The sequence below is a fragment of the Protopterus annectens genome, chromosome 1.part1 (assembly GCF_019279795.1).
Source record: "Protopterus annectens isolate FY-2018-M chromosome 1.part1, PAN1.0, whole genome shotgun sequence".
Classification (NCBI taxonomy): domain Eukaryota; kingdom Metazoa; phylum Chordata; order Ceratodontiformes; family Protopteridae; genus Protopterus; species Protopterus annectens.
In genome coordinates, this window is record NC_056726.1 from 244,500,710 (window position 1) to 244,523,376 (window position 22,667).

The 22,667-nt window shown below is 44.1% G+C and overlaps 1 protein-coding gene across 1 annotated transcript in view; it reads right to left on the reverse strand.

Moving 5' to 3' along the window:
- Positions 1–572: 572 nt before the first annotated feature.
- The window catches only part of CEP85L (centrosomal protein 85 like), a 1,265,215-nt gene continuing 1,243,120 nt past the window's right edge, over positions 573–22,667 (reverse strand). Inside the window, exon 14 of the mRNA XM_044074367.1 lies at positions 573–2,128. Coding sequence (XP_043930302.1) covers positions 1,965–2,128 — 164 coding nt within the window. The 3' untranslated portion in view covers positions 573–1,964. The remainder of the gene's footprint in view (positions 2,129–22,667) is intronic.

The window sequence follows — 22,667 nt, forward strand, 5'->3', positions numbered from 1 at the left end:
AGCACATTATTTTTTGTTAACCAAAAGAAAGATTCAGGAAATCAGTTAAAGACAATTACTATAGCACAATGGTCTAAAGCAGGTTTGTCTGTCTGTATCAGAAGATAAACCTTCTCTGTAAAAGTCAAATTCATAACAGCCTGCATGCAGTGGAAGTCACTGTGCAATGCAGCTCTTGTGAGACAAGTGGCAGAGAACATGCCCAAGTAACAGCTGACTGGAAAGAGTGAGAACACGGACTAGAAACCTGTTAAGTAAGACAATGATCAGTGGGAGAGTACACGCTTTTCAGATGTACAGAGAGATGACCTTGCAGATGACCCAATAAAGGGACATGCACAGTCAGAGCATAAGAATGACAGGACTGTACACAGGTGGGAAGAGAAGCAAGAAGCATCAACTATGACAGATGTAGTAATCAGCACAGATGTAGAACATCTGTAAGTAAGCATCTTGTTCTTACTTTGTACTTCCAAATCATGCACCAAAAGTAAAAAAAAAAAAAAAATGAATACCTACCATGACGTACACCTAACAAGTACAGAAAGAAACTTGTGGTGTGGGGCCTGGAAGTGGGCATCTAACTTTGTAGGGCGGTACAATGTGTCAAACATCTGGAAGTTTGAAGCAGCAGAACCCTGAATAAGGAATCCCAAACACAATAAAGGCAGCCAGAGAGTGAAGGCTTAAAACACAGTCAAATCAAGACCAGAGCAGCTAGGGACGGACCATATGAGGTGGAGACCCTCATGATGTGATCTAAAAATGGACACATGAACCAGAGTTTGACAGAACTAAAGAGACAAAAAAGGATGAAAAAAAATACTGCCTTGAAAATATGAGACAGAGGAGGCAAGACAAGAACCCTGAAGAACTTAAACAAGAGCAACTACCATATTCAATGAAGCAGAGAACAAAGATAAGTAAAAAACTGCCCCCCCCCTTTTAACAAATGAAATAGGCCACATTCTGGTACAAGGAATAACTGGAAAATGTTACTTTCTTTGCTTTGTAATGTTTTCTGAGTATTCCTGATGCTGAAACACTACAGCTGATCGGGGAGTTGAGAGGTGTGCATACTCCAATAACAATATTAAGCAATAATTTTTTTATGGAAGACTGAAGATTAATATCCCTGGAAACAGAAATGAACTTTAGAGGGGATGGAGGATATCCTGCTTTCTGCTTTACAATGCAGGACTGTGGGGCCCTGACAATGAATGTTGGGGCAGTCTTTCGGAAGAGTGGTACAACAAAAGTTTGCTGTGCTGGGATGAGTCTTTAGCGTAACAGGTCTTATATTTGATGACCTGTTATGGAAGCCTACCTGAAGCCTGACGAAATGATGCCATCTATGCAACAGTACATCTTCTCTTCCCTCTGAAACATGATCAGGTTTGAAACATCTGAGCTTGCATAAATTCCACTAATGGGCACATTTTAGCTGGTTTACCTATGTGCATGTAATGAAATGAAACAGAAAAAAAAACATTCAATATACGTCTTCACTAATCAGTGACACCATTTAAAGCAATATGGATTTCAACAAGAAACTGTAATCTACGACCTTCCTTTTTTCTCTGTCCTCATTAAACTAGCAGTAAACAAGTGGCATTAAAATAATGACTGACAAATACAACAAAAAAGTCAGACTCTTAATACCTTTAACTTAAAACTGTGTTCACAGCTTGGTCCTACATTCAGTAGTTTAAAAACAAGAAAACCAATTATCAGTTTTCTTGTGTACCTGTACCACTTTTTTTTCTACTCTGAAGTTTGACAATCTCAATATGCAACCCCCCAAGCATACACACAAGCAGTCACGCAAACATTATATACACAAGCACGCACACTTATGTTCTATGTAGAACTCTTGACTATGGCTCTTTAATAGAAATGAAGGGGACTTTAAAAAAGCAGCATTTAATATTGCAGTCAGTATTGCTGAGAGGTCAAACCACGTGTCACTGAGTGATGCAGCTGTCTCCCATGTCCTGAGCATAGCGGTCTGATATTGTAGTCCTTAGATCATCAATGTCCTTTCTTAGTTGCCGAACATCTGATAATTTCTTTGCAAGCATTTCTGTACTACTGTAATTTTCGTTTTCCTCAGATGGACAGCTCATAGCTGTTAAATAGAAAAAAGCAAAAATGACCATCAAACCTAATTTATATTCAATAGCAAAGAATGTCATCAACTTTACCTAATCTCCTTTATAATGCATACATACCAACACTAATGTTTTTTGAACAGTGTTAAAATACACATATAGATGCAGGTACCATAGACTAATAAACCACTGTTCAGCAGAACCAAACAAACAAAAAAAATCATCATTTGTTAAATGCAAACAGAGTACTAAAGGTCTAAACTTCACACTGCATATTATACAAGATTCATACAAAATCGAATCACACAGACACTTTCAGGAGCTATCAGACATGCATGCGTAGTGACCGAAACACTACAGCTGACCGAGCAGTTGTGAGATGGGCATATTCCAAGATGGACATGTACGTCAGTGATACAGTAGCAGCCCAATACACGTGGACAAGGGGAACAAAAGCCTTGTGCACTGATTCACTTACCCACAATTGCATTTTGCCCAATTAAATGTACGACACAGGGTTTGGTGAAATAATATTAAACAATTTTTTTTTTCTATGGAGGCTTGAAGATTAATATCCCTGGAAACAGAAATGAACTTTAGAGGGGATGGAGGATATCCTGTTTTCTGCTTTATAATGCACATACACAGCGAATACTAGAAAACTAGATCTACTACAAACACAAGAACTAGAAAAAGCAGCAGGCCTACACTGCAGTACTGAACTTTAGTGCATTTAAATGGTTACAGCACTCAACAGCACTCACAAAGGAAAAGATAAAAGATAAAACCTCTCCCCAGTCAATCTCCTTCCTTACTGAAAGATCATACTGTACTGAGACACAGCACATCCATAACCACAACAGAAAAGGACAAGACCTGCCTTCTCATTCATACTGCCATGAAGCTGAACAAATAACTGAACCAACGCCCTTCTTTAGCATTTTTGGGAATGGGATGAAAAAATGTGCACTAAAATGCACCACTTGCACAGTCTTCTAATGGGACAAAGAAAGGTGGAGTCATATGAGTAGATACTGCACGCACACATTTCTGACAGCACTCATATAAACAGCTGCACTACCCAGTAAGCTGCTATTTAAGATGCAGCATGAGTGAAAAGGCACAAAATACAATGTACTTAATCATTACTTTCACATTATTGTGTGATCTGCAGGAAATGTATGCTCCAGGACACCAGTGACCTGACTAAACAGTTGTCACTTTGTTTGTGTATGACTGTTTATCAGCCTATGTCAAAGTACTATAACAACTACCCTGGTGGAGACACCATACACCCTGAATGGCCAGTCCCCACAACAGCAATAACTGTTGTGGCATTTTATTAGCCTTCGCAGACTTCATATCTGGTATGTTGTCAGTGTAATGGTTAAATCACAAGTCCCTCCCTTGATGGTTGCAAGGCTGAGTATTACTTCTCTAACAATAGGAATCAGCCATTTTTTTTCCAGGAAAATACCATATTCAGTACAGGTGCATTCTTGGCGGACACTGGCTATGATGCAGTGCTCTTGTGACAAATGCACTCATGGCTGGAGACAACTGAGCACCTACAAGTACATCAAGAAATATCAATTTTCACACTTCCGTTAATAAATAAGGGATATAAAATACATATACTTGACCAACTTACATAGAAATCCAAAAGATGTCACTGATGACAGGACCACTCATCTACAAGGATGGTGAAGCGATACTCCAACACATCAGAGAAGGACATCTTATAGATAACCGACATGGTTAAGAAAGTACAGTTGTGTAAAATCTTACCATAACAGTAGATGTCCTGCTTTTCACTGTTGCACTATTATTTACTAAAGGGATTCCCTGCCAAGGATAGCCCAACATCTGGTCAGTTTACCAAAGCCTTAGGATTTTAAAGATGTCATACATCACATGCACGCTCCAGTGACATATGGACGTGCAGACCTCAGAACTGAACAGTCCCAGGAGGAACAACAGTCCTAGGAACTAGGAGGAACATGTGCATCCAGAAGGAGAAAAAGGAAAATAATTCCAGGCCAGGAAGATAGAAGGAAAACAGCAGAGCAGAAGGGGGAGAAGGGAGGGAGTGGACACTGCAACAGTGAAGAGAAGGACAGCTACTGTTGTGGTAAGATTTTACACAACTTATCCTTCTACATCACTGCTGCAGTATTCATTACAACAGGGAGAGTACAAAAGCTCAAGAGGAAACTTGGGAAGAGGAAGGCCCAGAAGAACCTTCAAGAAAGCTATGCAGGATAGCCCTGGCAAAGCCAGCTCTTGCTCTGGAAACAACACCCAATTTGTAATGCTCAGTGAAAGTATGGACAGAAGTCCAAGTAGCAGCCTCAAGGATGGAATCTGTATCCAATCCTTTGAAAAAGGTGCCACAGGAAGCAACAGCCCTAGCAGAATGAGCCTTAACAAAGGCAGAAAGATATTTTCCATGAAAGGAGTAACAAAAAGAAATGTCCTTAGAGATTCCAGAGGATATAATTTGTTCAGAAACAAACCCAGAGATCTGGGATGAAAGGAAATAAAAAGTTGCTAAGATTTGCAAAAGGACTTAGTCTTATCTAAATAATATCTGAGCTGTCTATGAAAATCCAAGGTGTGAAGAGCCCTCTCACTAGCAGACTGTGGAGAAGGAAAAAAGGAAGGCAAATTAACAGACTGATTTACAGGCAATTCATTAACCACCTTTGGTATAAAAGAAAGATTAATATGAAGAGACACCCTATCCTTAAGAAAAAACAAAAAAGGAGGAACAGCCATAAGAGCCTGGAGTTCAGAGACTCTCTTAGTGAAGTAACGGCCAAAAAAACAGTCTTCACTTACAAAGTGGCAAGGAAGCTGAAGCTGCAGGCTCAAAAGGAGTCTGAGTTATTTTTTCAAGTACAAAATTGAGGTCCCGATAAGGTGGAATAGTCTTCGTGGGAGGCCTGATATGAAGGATACCTTTAAGAAATTGCTTGACCTCAAACCTACACGCCAGAGGAGGAGTTAATGGCAGACAAGCAGAAACAGCTGAGAGGTGAGCTTCAACAGAAAAACATGCAAACCCAGCATGACTCAATACACACAAATAAGAACAGAAAGTACAGTTGTGTACACTTACCATAAATGTAGATGTTCGAGTGTATTCACTTCTTCCATGACATCAGGCCGTCAGGAGTATAAAACATGCAGCCGACGCCATTATATCAGTTTTTCTTGCCCCAGATGTCAGTTGCCCCCACAATGGAAAGCAAGTATATGTTATGGTACACCTCCATCAAAAAGCAAATACACCAGAAAACTTAAATACACTAAACAAAAAGGAAAGGTAGAGTCAAGGGGCTGGAGGGAGGGTAACCAGGACTGTAAACAGTGAATACACTCGAACATCTACATTTATGGTAAGTGTACACAACTGCACTATGTTCTTCATGTTTCACTGTTGCAGTCATCACATTTGTGTTGATTCCCAAAGCTAAGGAAGGGAGGAGGACGTTGGAGAGCATTAGGGCCAGCTATTAAGCCCTGCAAGACTGCAGCTCTGGATTTAGAAAAAATAGGCATGTGGTAATGCTTGGTGAAGGTATGTACAGAGCTCCAGGTAGCAGCTTCTAGGATGTCCATGGTAGGGACTCCTCTGAGAAAGGCTGCAGAGGTAGATGCAGCCCTGGTGGAATGTGATCTCATCCCCTGTGGGGTAGGTTTTCCATGGTGCTTGTAGCAGAAATGAATGCAATGGGCTATCCATTTAGAAATTGTTTGCTTTGAAATGGCCTTCCCCTCTGCTCCTGCAGCAAAGCCAAATAGCAGCTGATCAGATTTACGGAGAGGATTAGTCCTGTCCAAATAAAATCTAAGTTGTCTGTTCATGTCCAGAGAGTGCAGTATTCATTCTCCTTTGTTTTGTGGATTAGGGAAAAAAGTAGGCAAATGAATACACTGATTTAGGGCCACACTAGACACCCTTGGGCATAAAGGAAGGATTGGTCCTGAGGGAATCCCTGTCTGCATGGAAGATAATGAAGGGTTCCACTGCCATGAGGGCCTGTAATTCAGACACTCTTCTTGCTGAAGTGATGGCTAGAAGGAATGCTGTTTTCCAAGAAAGGAAATTGAACTCTGCAGTTGCAGCTGGCTCAAAGGGAGGGAGTGTGAGCTTTTCCAATACAAAGTTAAGGTCCCAGGCTGGAGTAGGGGCTCTCCTGGGGGGGGGGGTCTTAGGTTTTTGGCCCCTCTAAGGAATTGCTTTAGCGGGGGATGAGAGAAGAGAGGTGGGCTCAGTATTATAATGTGCTGAAATAGCAGGGTCATGAATTTTAATTGACAAGAAGGAAAGGCCCTTGTGGAGCATTTCTGTTAAGTACTGAAGAATATGAAGCAAGCTGGGCACCGTTGTGCCCATCCCGAGTCTGGCTCCAGGAACAGTATCTTTTCCACTTTTCAGCATAGGATTTTCTAGTACTAGGCCTCCTTGCCTCCAGAATGACATCTAGCACCTGCTTACTGAGAGATGCTATTGGAGAGCTCAAGGAATTAGCCAGGCTGCAAGGTTCAGGGTTTGAAGCTGAGAATGCAGAATCTGGCCCGCCTTCGGGACAGCAAGGAAAGGGTCTGAGGCAGGTGCCATGGTTCCAGCAGTGTCATACACTGCACAAGAGGGCGGTACCAGTGCTGGCGTGGCTAGTCTGGTGCAATCAGTACTGTCCTTGGCTTGTCCTGTTTGATCTTTAGCAGAACCTTCGAGAGGAGAGGCAGAGGGGGAAAGGCATAAACCAAAAGGCATTCCCAGGTAAAGGACAGGGCATCCACTTTCCAAGCTTGACTATGGGAATTCCTTGTGCAGAATTTGTCCAACTGGTAGTTCTGAGGGGAGGCAAACAGGTCTACCTCAGAAGTCCCCCATTTGTTCCTCAAGAGGTTGAATATTTTTGGTTCCAGTTTCCATTCGTGTGGGTCCATGAGATTTCTGCTTAGGTCATCTGCCAGTGAATTTAGCTTGCCTGGCAGGAATTGAGCTTGTAGGTGCACTTAGTAGCTCAAGGCTGTGTTCCACAGAGCCATGGCTAGTCTGCACAGAGGATACGGAGTGGGTTCCCCCTGCTTATGTACCACATGACTGTGGTGTTGTCTGTCTTTACCAATAATTGCCCTGGAAGGATGCGGTCTTTGAACGCTGTCAGGGAATTCTGCACAGCTAACATTTCTTTTTGGTTGTTATGCAGGTGCATCTGTCTCAGGTTCCATTTGCCCTGAATGCACTGCCCTGCCAAGTGAGCCCCCCATGCATAGTCTGTTTTTAGGGTTTGGGCTGCAGGGGGTAGAGTGAAAGTGAGCCCCTTGTTCTGGTAGCAGGCCTCTGCCCACCAAAGGAACTCTGTCTTTATACAAGGAATGATAGGAATCACTGATTCCAGGTCCTGCGAATGTTGACTTCACAGGCTTTTTATAGATTCACAGATTAGTACTAGGCTAACTGCCCTTGCGAGCCATTTTAAGCCTAGCCAATTATCCCTTGTGAGACTCAAACCCTGTACCTTGTGTTTGTAAGGCAAACACCTTAACCATTAGGCCACCCTCCCACCATAGACACTATTGTAGTTTCCTCATATGCAGTCTTGCATATGGAATTAGAAGAATGCAAGAGGCCATGAACCCCAGGACTTGCAGAATTTTCCTTGCAGATAGCTGGGGGTTTGTGGCCAAAAGTTTGAAGTAGGTTGTCAAATAAACTTGTTTCTCTGGAGTGAGGAAAGCCATCTGGGAAGTTGTGTTCAAGCTTGCTCCCAGGAATACAATCTGTTGGCAGGGTACTAGGTGAGATTTCTTTTCGTTTATGGTGTACCCCAGTGAGGTTAGAAGTTTCTTTACGAATGCCAGATGTTTTAATAGCAAGCCGTGACTTTCTGCCTGAATCAAGACAATCGTCCAAGTATGGGTATATTTGAATATTTTTCTGCCTGCAAAATGCAATGGCTGGAGCTAGACACTTTGTGAATACCCTGGGCGCAGTAGATAAGCCAAAGGGAAGTGCAGAGAACTGACAGTACACGGAGCCTGCCCTGAAGCGTAGGTATTTCCTGCAAGATTCCCTTATTGGAATGTGCAGGTAAGCTTCCTTTAAGTCTAAGGTTGCCAATCAGGCATCTTTGCTTAGCATAGGAAGCAGCTGATGAAATGTTAGCATTTTGAATTTTGGGATTACCAGGAAGGTGTTTAGAATAGAGAGGTTCAGGATAGGACGATAGGAGCTGTCTTTTCTGGGTACCAAGAAAAGTCATGAATAAAACCCTTGTCCCCAGGTTGAATAGCCCTGATACTTAGAAGAGAGAGAACCTGCTGTTGGGCCTCCGCCCACTGATTTGGGGGTAGGTCTGGCCAACCGTTTAGGGTTGGGTAGGGTGTGGAAGTGGAATCTGTATCCTTGGGAAACTATATTTAGAACTCATTTGTTCTGGGTAATGAGTTCCCAGTTTTTTGCATGCAGGGTGAGTTTTCCACCTAAGGGAGCAGGCAGTTGAGCAGGGCTAAGGTTAAGTCATTGTGCCATTTTTCTACAGGGGGGTGACTTACTACTCCCTGCTTTGGAAGTGGGAGCCCCCCACTGCTTAGGCCTGTGCACAGCCTGAGACTGTAACCTGGGTGGTCTGCTGTTCCTGGGTTTGGACTGAGAAGGCCTGGAAGAGACTGGAAAGGACCAATTCTCTGAAGGCCAATGCCTACTAAATCTGGTAGGCTGTACTTGTAGGAAATCTTTAACAGCCCGTATAGATTTAGTTTTTTCCTCCATCCTTTTGAGGACTTCTTCTGATTTGTTGCCAAACAGGCGGTCTTGGTTTAAGGGAGCATCCAGTAATTTAGCTTTAACATGATCTGGCAAGTTTTGCTCCTTAAGCCAAGTATGCCTTCTAAGTACAGACCCAGTGACAGCAGCCCTGCAAGATGCTTCTAAAAAATCAAAACCACATTGCAAAGTATGTTTACCAACTTGTTCAGCAGAATGCATTAAATCCTGTAAATCTTTGTGTTCAGCACAGTCAGGAATCAACATCATTTTCTGTTTAAGCAGTCCCATAATATGCTTTAACATATGACACTGGCAATTTAAAGCCCTAATGGCCAAAGTAGCAGAAGTCTATACCTTCTTTCCCCATCTGTCCAAGGCTCTAGAATCTCTATCAGAAGGGGTAGGATTTTTGGCAACAGTAGCCTTAATGCCTTTTGGCCCCTGGGAAATGGTCTCTGGATCTGCACTAGGATTCTTGAACAGGAACTTGTGAGTCAGGTACTCTGTAATACCAGTCAGGTTTTCTGGGAGCTGGAGGTAAAGTGTCTGGGGAAAGACTAGATTCCAAGAAAGCATCACCTACAATGTCCAGAACAGGAGGGATAGCTAAAGGCCTGTGTTGAAGGAGGAGTAAGAATTCCCTAAGCCTCTTTTTGGAGTCAGAGTAATCCTGGCTTTCCCAGCAGAAATGCTCCCTAAGAGTGTGCAAGGTTTCACCAAAAGAAAAATCTTCTGGAGGGGAAGCAGAGGGAATGGAATCCTCTGCATTAGAATCCTCACAGGTAGATAAGGGCAAATCCTGGTAATCAGAAGGAACAGAAACATCAAATTCCTGATCAGAAGAATCAGAAGGAAATTCAGTTCTAGGTCTCAGAGGGAGAATGCTGGCTTCCCCTAATTAAGGTAATAAGGTCTTCGGTCATTCTAAGCATTTTTTTTAGGCATATGGGCCTGAGCATGCGGTTTGGACGTCTGTTTCCTAAGCGTGGATCAAGTTTTTGGCCTGGATGAAGAAGATGGCGTTGGTTTAAAATGCAAGTCTGTAGGCCTGAATACACCCTCAGAAGCTGGTGCCTGCACAGCAGCTCCGGACACATCCAAGGTAGAGACATCCACAGGTTCCATAGTCGAAGAAGCATCTCGTGGCATACCGGACTCCGAATGGCTCTCAATAGAGGCCTACGAATCTGAGGTAGCGGATATCAGGGGCTGCGAAAGTGACTCACTGAGTACCGGCGGACTGGCCATTAGCTTAACGGAAGCATCGTCGGCAGTTTTGCACCTATGCAGTCTGTCTCTGTCTTTATCTTTATGTTTTTTCGGAAGATCAGTAGTCAGATGGCTTAACGAAGCCATTTCGGGGTACTGAAACAGAGTACCAAAATAATTTGCTACAAAGACAGCCCGATGACGAACAGTTTGGGGGTTAAACAAGGCACAAAACCGACAGTGAGGGGCGTCGTGGTCTGGGCCTAAGCAAGGAATGCAGTATGAATAAAAATCTTTATGAGGTATTTGCTTTCCACAGGTAAGACAATTGTTAACTTTTACTGACATCGGCTGGAGCAAGAAAAAAGATCCCCAATGGGGTACTTATCTGTTTTGAAGACTTCGGTTCTGAAACTCAAAAACAAAAATTTCAGGAGTCGGACGACCGACACTTGCGAACTGCTTCTGCTTCGGGCACCGCATGGTAAGAAAGACTGATATAATGGCATCAGCTGCATGTTTTATACCCCTGACGACCTGACGTCATGGGAGAAGAGATAGCATCCGATGCAGGAATCCCAAGACTCTGGTATTCAGGCCGGCTGAGGGCTACCTGCAGGCCGATAACCCAAATGTGATGACTGCAACAGTGAAACACGAAGAACATCCACAGAAAGTAGTCCTGGTTACGAGCAAGGCACCAAACAGAAAATCTCTTCCATTTGGACACACATGATTTCCTGGTAGTGGGTTTCCTGGCCTCCACCAGAACCTAAGCACATCCTCAGAAAAAAGTGGCCTAAAAGGGATCAAAACCCCATCACCCACAATGTCAGTTTAAGAGTGGACAAGTGAGGATGGTTTAGAGACCCCTTTGTCTTGTGTGAGCAGGTCCACCCTTGTAAGGTAACCTGTGGTGACTGCCCCCGGCTAGGTGAAAAAGGGAGAACCAATGCTGTCTGGGCCAAAAGGGAGTCACCAACAAGATTTTGGGGGAGTCATGCTCTATCTTGAGCAGGACTCTCTGAATCAGAGGAATGGGAGGGAAGGCACAGATTAACATCCCCTTCCAAGAAAAGAATAGGGTGTCCACCTTCCAAGCCAAAGGACTCTGGACTCTGGTGCAAACAGCGGAAGTTGTCTGTCTAAAGGAAAGGCAAAAACATCTGAGGAGTACCCCACTGATGGACAATGTCCAGAAACACATCTCTGTGAAGCATCCATTTGTGAACCTTTGAACTGCACCTGCTCAAAGAGTCTGCCACTATATTTTGTTCTGAAGGAATGTACACAGCCTGAAGAATCACTTGATACTCAACAGCTGGATCCCGCATTTGAACACACAGTCTGCAAATAAAGTATGACAGTGTCCTGCCTTGCTTGTTGATATCACTGTGGTATCATCTGTGAAGATTTTGAGAGGCTCTGGAAGAAAGAGGGAGTAAAAGATCTGAAGGGCCTAAAGTCAATATGTAAAAATGAAAAAGCAGCAAACCAAAGACCATGCCTGACATACAAAGCTATGTCAAATCCAGAATTAATGGACATGCTCCACCTCAGTAAATCTAAATCCCTTAGAGCCACACGCTCGAGGGACTTGAACCTCAGCACAGAAATAAATAGAACTTGCTGGAGGGACAGGTTCATAACCCAGAGGGTCCCTTCGCTCTGGAATAGAATTCCAGTTCATGTGAGGCAGAGCACCTCACTGAATCTCTTCAAGAAGAATCTCGATAGGTGGATGGGGGATCGTAGGTTTGTCCCAGGGATTACTCCCGTGTCACTATTAGACAGAGGCACAGTAAACTAAACCTTAAAAAGGGCACAGTATACTCAAATCAAGGGGTGGCGTAAGCCATACAGAATCGGGCTAGGCTTATAATTGCCCCAGGGCAGATAGCCTAGTATGAACCTATGAACAAATAAATAGCCATTGTGAGGTCTATGGTTTGCTGCTTTTTCATTTTTACTTTGTTCTTTGGAGTTGTTTAGCCTAAAGTCAATATGTCTCCCAACACTGTCATCCACTAGATTTTCTGGTCCCTCTTCTTCCATGCCTCAAACTTGAGGTTCAATGGTAGAGTCATCAGCTGCCTCTCAACCTGGGTCTTCCTTTCAGCCTCAAGTCCCCTCTCAGGAACTTTTCTCAGATGCCTCAGACAGTGTGGGGAACATTTTTTGGTTCCCACAAGGTCCAGGGTTTCTAACCTCCTCATCAGAGGTCAGACCACATCAACATAAAGGAGATGAGGGCACTCATAGGTTCATAGGTATTTACTAGGCTAACAACCACAAGGGCCTTTTTAAGCCTAGCCATGCATCTCAATTCTCTGACAAGTTCTGATACCCTTGGTAAGTGTAAGCAGGGGCTTGGAAGGTGAAACATTTACAAGCAGGGTCCTGGGAGATGAACTAGGCAGCCTGTAAATGGTTCATTTCATCGTATTACCTAATGTTAAGGTCTGGTTCCTAGTGATGTAAGTAACTGTTTACAACACACATCTCACAGTTCCTTTAATTGCCATTGGAACATTATCATAATTGTTCGCCATTAATCTTTTGAAATTAGGTGCTGTTTTAGTAATAAAAGTGGGTTCATTCCCCACCAAATGACATACTTCAGAGTTAGTCTTAAAATGCACCAGTTTCTTTTAATGTGATGTCTCTGATCTCCCTGGAGAACTTGTTATGTTCTACAACCATGGCTCTTTTATATTTATGTTCCATGTTGTTGGTAGATGCAGTGAGTCCAGTGCCTAGAAGTGATTTATATCTGTTCCCCCACTCATTATACACTTTTAATAACAAGGTATCTATAATATGACCAGGGTACCCCTTTGGTGAAAACATTTACCTTAACATTGCTAACTGGAGCCACACATCATCCCTCAGGGAGAAGATACATGCCACCCTAATGACTTTTTTCCTTCACTAAATTCTTTTTTACCAAATGAGGTGGCTACTGGTGAAGTGTAGATAGAAGGTGCAAAAAGTTTCTTTTTTATAATTGTTGGACTTGAAACCATGGGATATGTGGGAAATGAGGGTGTCTAAATAACTTATCTTTTCCCTGCTTCAAGAGTATGTAAATTGCAAAAATTCTGTAGTAGTGCTCAAGTATTCTACAAAGTTATGGATTTCATGCAACTTTACCTACCCATAAAATATACTGTGCAAAAAAAGTACATATAAATATAAGTTTTTGTAACAAGATTGAAGTTTTCTATGCACCAACTGTCTCGTATACCTTGGTTCGTTAAGAGAAAAACTATGAAAAGAACAGGTTCAATTGTTTCATTAACTATAGCCAATGAAAATTGTACTTAGATACTATATAATGCCTTTGTGTTGGTTTGTAATTATTCAGATGAAGTCTCTTTTGGGAGACGAAAGCTCTCAATGTTTCATGATATAATATTACATTGTTTTTAAGCCATTCGTGGACCCTCTGTGGTATTTATTTTTACTATTTTCAAGTGTTTTTGTTTGATGCTGCACCTATTTTGTATCTCCCATTTAAAATATTCCACCATGCAAGAAATAGCATCTCCAGAGGATAGTTTTTCCAAGACAGAATCAGGACTAAGAGAATCTTCCTCCTCAGAACCACAGTACACGAGAAAAGGGATCATAGAGGAATATGTGAAAGACTCTTCCGCTTTCTGCGCCTTTTGAATGGGGTAGATAACCAAGCAGGCGCAGAAACTCCTTGGGGAGGCTTTAAGGCCATCAAGGCATTAAATAATCCCTGGGTAAAATCCTGCCATTCAAACTGGGGATCTTTAGCAGTAGGAGAAATATACTTGTTTTCTCTTTTGAGGGAAGTCTGTCCTAAATAACCTTGGAGGATAACACCCTTGCCTACACTCAACCAACATATTAGGAATCTGCTCCTGAACTTTTAGTTATGTACTTACCATAACTTCGGATGTATGGGATCCATCTCGCCTACATTCATAACTGATGGGTTCGGAGCCGATCCATCGGCTCTGACTCGGCCAACTAGTATACTAGAACGAAGTCTCTTATTGGCTGGGCTACCCTCTATCCCAGGATGCACCACACCTGCTTCCCCAGATCTTGTTTGTTCGCTTTCATACTTACATGCAAACACAGAAAAATACCAGTTACTCCAACCAACTAAAGTTCTTCAAGAGAAGATCTCCAAATGGACCAACATCTCTTCTAAATCCGAATGGAAGGGGGAAAGGAGGGTGGAGTGCGAATGAATGTAGAGATGGATCCCATACATCCAAAGTTATGGTAAGTACATAACTAAAAGATGTAATGGGATCCTATCTCGCCTACATTCATAACTGATGGGACAGCGTCCTAGCACCTAAATCCCGGGTGGCTCATTGGAAAACACTCCTGAGAACTGTGGAACCAAAGGAAGCCCTGCCTCGAGAAGCCACATCTATTTTGTAATGAGAAATGAAAGTGTGCGGAGAAGTCCAGGTAGCCGCAGCACAAATATCATCTATTGATAATTTGGAGTGGAATGCTACAGAAGTAGCCATTGCCCTGGTAGAATGAGCCCTGACTGGAAAGGGAAGCTCTTTGTCGGCCTGCGAATAAATGAAACAGATGCAATCTTTAATCCATTTGGCTATGGAGGTTTTAGCCACTGGTTGACCCAACCTGTTTACTGCAAAGGACACAAACAGTTGATTTGACTTCCGCGTCTGAGTAGTCCTGTTCAAATAAAAACGCAGTTGTCTATGGACATCCAACTGATGAAAGATATATTCTGCGTTATTGGAGAATTTGGGAAAAAATACAGGGAGCTCTAGGGACTGTTGAATGCAGAAAGAAGATGCTACCTTTGGTAAAAAAGAGGGATTTAATTTAAGGGACACTCTATCTTTGTGAAAAATCAAATAAGGAGGATTAGAACAAAGAACCTGGAGCTCTGAAAACCGCTTGGCCGAAGTTATGGCCACTAAAAAAGCGGTCTTCCAAGACAGGAATTTCATATCACAGGTAGCTGCTGGGTTCAAAGGGGCGGGCAGTTAAGGCAGCCAGGACCATATTTAGGTCCCAAGGGGGCACAGGATGAGATATCGGGGGCCTAAGGAGCCACGCTCCTTTAAGGAAAGACTTGCAAAGCTTGTTTGCCATTAATGAAGGTTCAAAAGAAACATGAAAATTAGAGATGGCCGCTAGCTGAACCTTAATCGTGGAAACTGAAGAGCCCAACTGAAAAAGAGGGGCCACGAAATTTAAGACATCCGGTACTGGGGCAGTAAGAGGGTCTATACCTCGTCGCTGTGCCCAAAGGGAAAACCTCTTCCATTTGCTGGAATACAGTTTGATAGTGGAAGGTTTGTGAGAAGAGGACAAAATGTGGATAATCTCCGGAGAGAGGGAAAGTACAGTTTTGTACCTACCATAAATGTAGATGTTCGAAGATCCACATTGCTGCAGTCCTTACATATGGGTAGTCCGCTGTCCTCGGTCGGCCCGAATACCAAAGTATTAGGCTGACGCCGGTCAAGGCGCTTAAAACTGACATCAGGACGTCAGGGTACAAAAGCGCATGACCGGCGTCATTTCCTCAGTCTTTTCTTGCCCCAGATGTCAGAAGGCCCTAACAAGAAAGGCCAAAGCCAAAAACCAGCAAAAACTAACCAACCACCCGTGCACTAACCATATTTACACAATGTACAACACAAACCACACCACCACCTTCAACAACAGAGGGGAAGGAGGGAGGGTAAATTGGACTGCAGCAATGTGGATCTTCGAACATCTACATTTATGGTAGGTACAAAACTGTACTATGTTCTTCATCTCACATTGCTGCAGTCCTTACATATGGGTAAAATCCCAAAGCAGAGGTAAGGGAGGATGGCAAAACTATAAAGCATTAGGAGCTGCCAAAATGCCCTGTAAAATTGCAGTGGAAAATCCAGCCTTAGATTTAGAGTAAAGTGGAAGGTGGTAATGCTTAGAGAAAGTATGCACTGAACTCCAAGTAGCTGCTTCCAAAATATCTTTAGTAGCCACCCCCCTTAAAAAAGCTGTAGAAGTGGCAGTAGCCCTAGTGGAATGAGGCCTAATCCCAGCTGGAATCTCCTTACCATGATGGGAATAACAGAAAGCAATACAAAAACCAATCCACTTAGAAATAGTTTGTTTTGAAACAGGTTTGCCCTGAGAACCCAAAGCAAAAGAAACAAACAACTGCTGAGACTGCCTGAACCCTTTAGTTCTGCTCAAATAATATCGCAACTGTCTGTGTATATCCAAAGTGTGCAAAATCTTTTCCCTTTATTTTGGGGTTTGCATAAAAAGTAGGCAAATGAATAGTTTGGTTTAAAGCCACACTAGAAACCACTTTAGGCATAAAAGAAGGGTTAGTACGCAAAGACACCCTATCCTTGTGGAAAATTAAGAAAGGCTCAGCTGCCATAAGGGCCTGTAATTCAGAAACCCTTCTCGCAGAGGTAATGGCCAACAAAAAAGCAGTCTTCCATGATAAATATTTCAACTCTGCCGATGCTGCAGGCTCAAAAGGTTGTAGAGTGAGTTTCTCCAACACAAAATTGAGATTCCAAGCAGGAGTAGGAGCTCTACGTGGGGGTCTTATATTCTTTGCCCCTCTAAGGAATTGCTTAAACAAAGGCTGAGAAAATAATGGTGGGTCACAGTCATAGTGAGCAGAAATTGCTGCAGCATGAACCTTTATAGAGGAGAAGGACAAACCTTTGTCCAATAACTCCGTAAGGTATTGAAGCGCAACACTTAAATTAGGTTTAGAAACATCAAAGTCCTTTGCTGTACTCCAAAATAAAAATCTCCTCCATTTATCTGCGTAAACTTTCCTTGTACTAGGCCTTCTGGCCTCCAAAATAACATTCAAAACTTGTTGTGGAAGCTGAGACCCTCCAGGGTTTAAAACAGAATATGCCAGGCTGTCAGATGTAGAGAATGAAGTTTGACATTGAGTAAATGACTGTTCTCCTGAGACAGCAGGTGAGGAATCAAGGCAAAGGCCATGGAGGCTCCTGCCAGACTTCTCAGTAATGGGTACCAGTGCTGTCGAGGCCAATCTGGAGCTATTAAAATCATGTTTGGCTTGTCCTGTCTGACCTTCAGGAGTACCTTTGGGAGGAGAGGCAGAGGTGGAAAGGCATACACGTGAAGATTGCTCCAATTGAATGAGAGAGCATCCACTTTCCAAGCTGTGGGATGAAACCTTTTTGTGCAAAACTTTGGCAGCTGGTAATTTAGTGGAGAAGCGAACAGATCTATGTCTGGAGTTCCCCATAATACTGTCAATCTCTGAAATACATGAGGATCCAATTTCCATTCGTGGGGATCCATAATTTGTCTGCTCAACACATCTGCTAAGGAGTTCTGTGCTCCTGGCAGAAACCTTGCCTGAAGATTTAGCTGTAAACTGAGAGCAGTCTCCCACAAAATCATTGCTTGTCTGCATAGAGGATAAGAATGTTCCCCTTGCTTGTTGATGTACCACATGACAGTTGTGTTGTCTGTTTGAATCAACACCTGCCCTGGAAGAAGTAAATCCTTGAAAGCTATCAATGCAAATTGGACTGCTAACATCTCCTTCAAGTTGATATGTAGATGTTGAAGTCTGGCAGGCCACGTGTCTTGTACCCATTTTCCATTTAGATGAGCTCCCAAGCTTTGTCTGAGGCATCTGTCGTTAAAATCTGACTCGCCTCTGGCCGGGTCACAGAGAGTCCCTTGTTTAGGTGACATTCCTGAGCCCACCACAAAAATTCCTTTTGAATGCAAGGTATTATCTGAATGACAGTGTCCAAATCTTGGCAGTGCTGTGTCCATACATTCTTGAGATACCATTGTAGCTTCCTCATATGCAGTTTGGCATTGGGAAGTACCAGAATACAAGATGCCATGAACCCCAAGGCTTGAAGGACTGTCCTTGCAGTCAGCCTGGACTGACGAGACAATTGGTGGAAGTAAAGAGAAAGATTCTTTTGTTTGTCCGGGGACAAAAGGCCATCTGGGATGCTGTATTCAGTCTCACACCCAGAAAGCACATGTCCTGAGAGGGTACTAGACTGGACTTTATTTCGTTCACAGAATATCCCAGGCATCTTAACACTGCCATCACATACTGTAAATGATGAAGAAGTTCGTCCTTTTCTTGGGCCAGAATCAGGCAATCATCCAAATAAGGATAGATTTGTATTCCTCTTAGCCTGAAGAAAGCTACCACTGGGGCCAGAACCTTCGTGAACACTCTGGGCGCAGTAGATAAGCCAAAGGGCAATGCAGAGAACTGATAATGTGAAGTCCCAGCCCGAAAACGCAGATACTTCCTGCAACTGAGCCTGATAGGAACATGAAGGTAAGCCTCCTTGAGATCCAGAGTCACCATCCAGTGATCTTTGCCCAGCAGAGGTAAAAGCTGTTGTAACGTCAACATTTTGAACTTGGGAATGTCCAGATATGTGTTGAGGATAGATAAATCCAAAATTGGTCTCCACGTGTTTCCTTTCTTTGGTACTAGAAACAGGCGAGAATAAAATCCTAGGCCCACTTCTGGCAGAGGGACCGGTTGTATGGCCCCTATTTGAAGTAGTAGAGAAATTTGTTTGCGAGCCTCTAGTCTGTGCTGAGGAGGAACATCCGGCATGCCTTTGAAAGGAGGCAAGGTATAGAAATAAAACTTGTAACCCTGGTGTATGATATCCAATACCCATTTGTCTTGGGTAATCAACATCCAATTTTCCTTGAAGAGTGCTAACCTTCCTCCCAAAGGTGCTGCCAGGCAAGAAGGATCTGGCAGCTGAAAAAGTAGGTCATTGGGCCTGTTTACGAAAGGACTGGCCCCTGCCCTCACCCAAAGATTGTGCAGGTGAACTCCCTGTTCTAGGTCTGAAAGAACTCTGAGCTCTGCCCCTACCACGTCTAGATCTACCCCTAGACTGAGAATCATAAGAAGGATACGCCCACCCCTTAGCAGGCCAATTTCTACTAAACTGGAGGCTGAACTTGCAACAACTCTTTAACAGCCTGCATAGACTTAGCCTTGTCTTCCATTTTCTTCAAGACTGACTCCACAGGTGAACCAAACAACACATCAGACTGCAAAGGAGCATCCAAAATCCTTGTCTTAACATGGTCAGATAAATTCTGATCCTTCAGCCAGGCGTGCCTGCGAAGAACTGAGCCAGTGGCAGCCACCCTAGACGAGGCCTGCACAGCATCAAAACCACACTGTAATGAATGCTTACCCACCTGTTCAGAGACGTGCACCAAATCTTGTAATTCTTTACACTCAATGCCTTCCGCCAGAGCATCCAACTTAGACTTCAATTGAGAAAGAAGAAAGTTTTGATATTTCAACATATGAAACTGGCAATTCAAAGCCCTCATAGCTAAGGTAGAAGATGTATAGACCTTCTTTCCCCATCTATCCAAAGCTCTGGCTTCTTTATCTAGAGGAACCGGATTTTTTACAACAGAGGCCTTGACACCCTTAGGTCCCTGACTAATAGTTTCTGGGTCCGCCCTAGGACTCTTATAAAGATATTTATGAGCCTCAGGCACCCTGTAATACCTATCCGGTTTAACAGGAGCAGGAGGCAGGGAATCAGGATTAAGTGAAGCCTCTGCAAACACATCTTCCACAACATCCAGAACAGGCGGTATAGCCAAGGGCCTATGCTGGGGTAACAGCAAAATTCCCTAAGCCTTTTCCTAGAATCAGAGAAGTCCTGACCTTCCCACTTAAAATGTTCCCTCATAGAATGAAGTGTCTCTGAAAAGAAAAATGCTCTGGAGGAGAAGCAGAAGGAGTGGAATCATCTGCATCAGAATCAGAATAAGGAGAGTACTCCTGCAAGTCTTCAGCTGAAGACCCTGAAACATCCAAGCCTGCTCAAAACTTCCCAACTCTGGCTCCACCCTAGGCCTCTTATCAGGAGGGGCAAAGAACCTCTAATCAGAGTAATCAAATCTTCTGCCATTTTAAGCATGTGCTTCTTAGGCACAGACCCTGCTGAACTAGGAGTGACACCAACAGAAGCTAAAACTGGCCTGCCTCTGGGAGAAGCCTTGGAAACAGAAGGAGAAGGCCTAACCACCCTAGGAAGGGAGGGAGTACAGTAACTTGAGAAGCCCCTTCAGCCTGACCTGCCTCCTGAGAGACCACCTCCTGCAAAATCAAAGTCTCCCCTGAGACTCCAGAGAAGTCTCCGGAACCACCGGTTCCACTGAAGCTCTAAAGAACCGGCGTCCGAACGGACGACTCATCTTGCCTGGGTTTAACTGCTTTGTCTTTGCGCTTCTTAAGAGAAGCGGCCGGAGAATCCGACGGCATATTATAATTGCACCGCTTCCCAAAGACCAGCCTAGCACAATCTAACCTTCGCTTAATAGTGCGTTTATTGAACCTAGCACAAAAGCGACACCCAACAACGTCGTGCTCAGGCCCTAAACAAGGAATACACAAAGAATGGTAATCCCTATGCGGTATCTGTTTCCCACAAGAAATACAGTTATTCACTTTTTCTGACATCCGGTAAAACACTGAGGCAAGAAAAAAACAAAATATTCCCCAACGGGGTACTTAGCCAATTTGGATTCGGTCTGAAACTCCGAATTCGAAAAATTTCAGAACGCCGAACGGCACTTGCAACGCTGCTTCTGCATCGGACCATGCGGCAAAAAAGACTGAGGAAATGACGTCGGTCATGCGCTTTTGTACCCTGACGTCCTGATGTCAGTTTTAAGCGCCTTGACCGACGTCAGCCTAATACTTTGGTATTCGGGCCGACCGAGGACAGCGGACTACCCATATGTAAGGACTGCAGCAATGTGAGATGAAGAACATCTGTCCCTGACTAAAGATGGAAGTGGAGTAACCAAGCAGCCAACCTCAAGGACCTGAGAGATGGTTGAGACTGTCCTGACTGATGAGTCAACAGGTCTGGCACTGGGTCCAGAAACCATGGACCTTCCACCGCATACCTCCGAAGGAAGGGGAACCAAACCTGACGAGGCCAGTGCGGGGCAATCAAAATCATGTCGCTCTCCAGGTAAATTGCCTTCTGTATCACCCTCGGCAGGAGGGGAACTGGAGGGAAGGCATAAAGGAGACCGGGGGGCCAATTGTGGGTTAGAGCATCCCTGGGAATCTGTCCCTGAGAGGGAGTCAGAGTGAAGAACTCTCTGCACTTCGCATTGTGGGGGCTGGCAAACAAATCGCAGCAAGGGAGACCCCAGTTGGCAAAGATTTTCACAGCCACTCTTTGGTTGAGGGACCACTCGTGGGGTAACAGGATAGTCCTGCTTAGTCTGTCCGCAATTATGTTGGATTTCCCTGGGATGTGCGTTGCCATTAGGAAGCGGTTGGTAGCTACCGCCCAGTGCCAAAGTCTCATGGCTTCTCTGCACAGTGGGTACGACCTGGTCCCGCCTTGCTTGTTTATATACCAAACTACCGACATGTTGTCGGATAGGATAGCAATCAGGCCTTGCGGGAGAGCGTGATGGAGAGCTTGTAGTACCAGTAGCACCGCTCTTATTTCCAGGATATTGATGTGTAAATGCGCTTCCTGGGGTTGCCATGTGCCTTGGACAGACCTGTCCAGATAATGACCCCCCCCACCCTACCTGGGAGGCGTCCGTGGTCACAGTGGCAATGGAGGAATGAAGGATAAAAGGTCGCCCCTGGTCGAGATTGGATCGGAGCCACCAACGCAGATCTCGACGGCAACTTTCCGTAATCATAACCAAGTGGTTCAAGGGAAGTTCCTGATAGGACCATTGAACCGAAAGTAGCCATCCCAGCACTCGCATGTGCAGTCTGGCTAAGGGGACTAGGAGAATAGTTGATGCTATCGACCCCAATACCTGCAGAATCAGACTGGCCGGAGCTCTTGATAGGGGGAGGCAGGATCGAACTTGATTCTGCAAAACCTGAATCCTTTCTGCCGGTAAGAAGGCGCGCATCCTTCTTGTGTCTAACTCTGCGCCTATAAAGGTAATACGCTGAGATGGCTGTAGCACAGATTTTTCCCAGTTGAAAGTGATTCCTAGGAAACGGCCCAAGCTGACTGTGGCCATGAGCGACTGAATTAGTAGATGCTTGGAGGTGGCAGTAAGGAGCCAGTCATCTAGATATGGAAACACTTGGAATCCTAGACTTCTCAGGTGAGCAGTCACCACTGCCAGACACTTGGTGAACACCCTGGGGGCTGTGGTGAGACCAAAGGGCAGTGCTCGAAACTGGAAATGACCGTCTCCCAGACGGAAGCATAAATGACTCCTGGACTCTTGACTTATCAGAATGTGATAGTAAGCGTCCTTGAGATCTATGGAGCACATCCAGACATCCTTCTCCAATAGTGGGAGAGTGGACTGAAGAGTGACCATTCGGAATTTGGACTTTTTCACAAAGCGATTCAATGAACTGAGGTCCAAAATGGGCCTGAAGTCCCCTGTCTTTTTTGGCACCAAAAATAGTCTTGAGTAAGTTCCTGATCTGATCTGACCGGTGGGGACAGGCTGGATGACTCCTTTTTCTAGCAGCTTTGAAACCTCTATTGCTGCTTGATCCC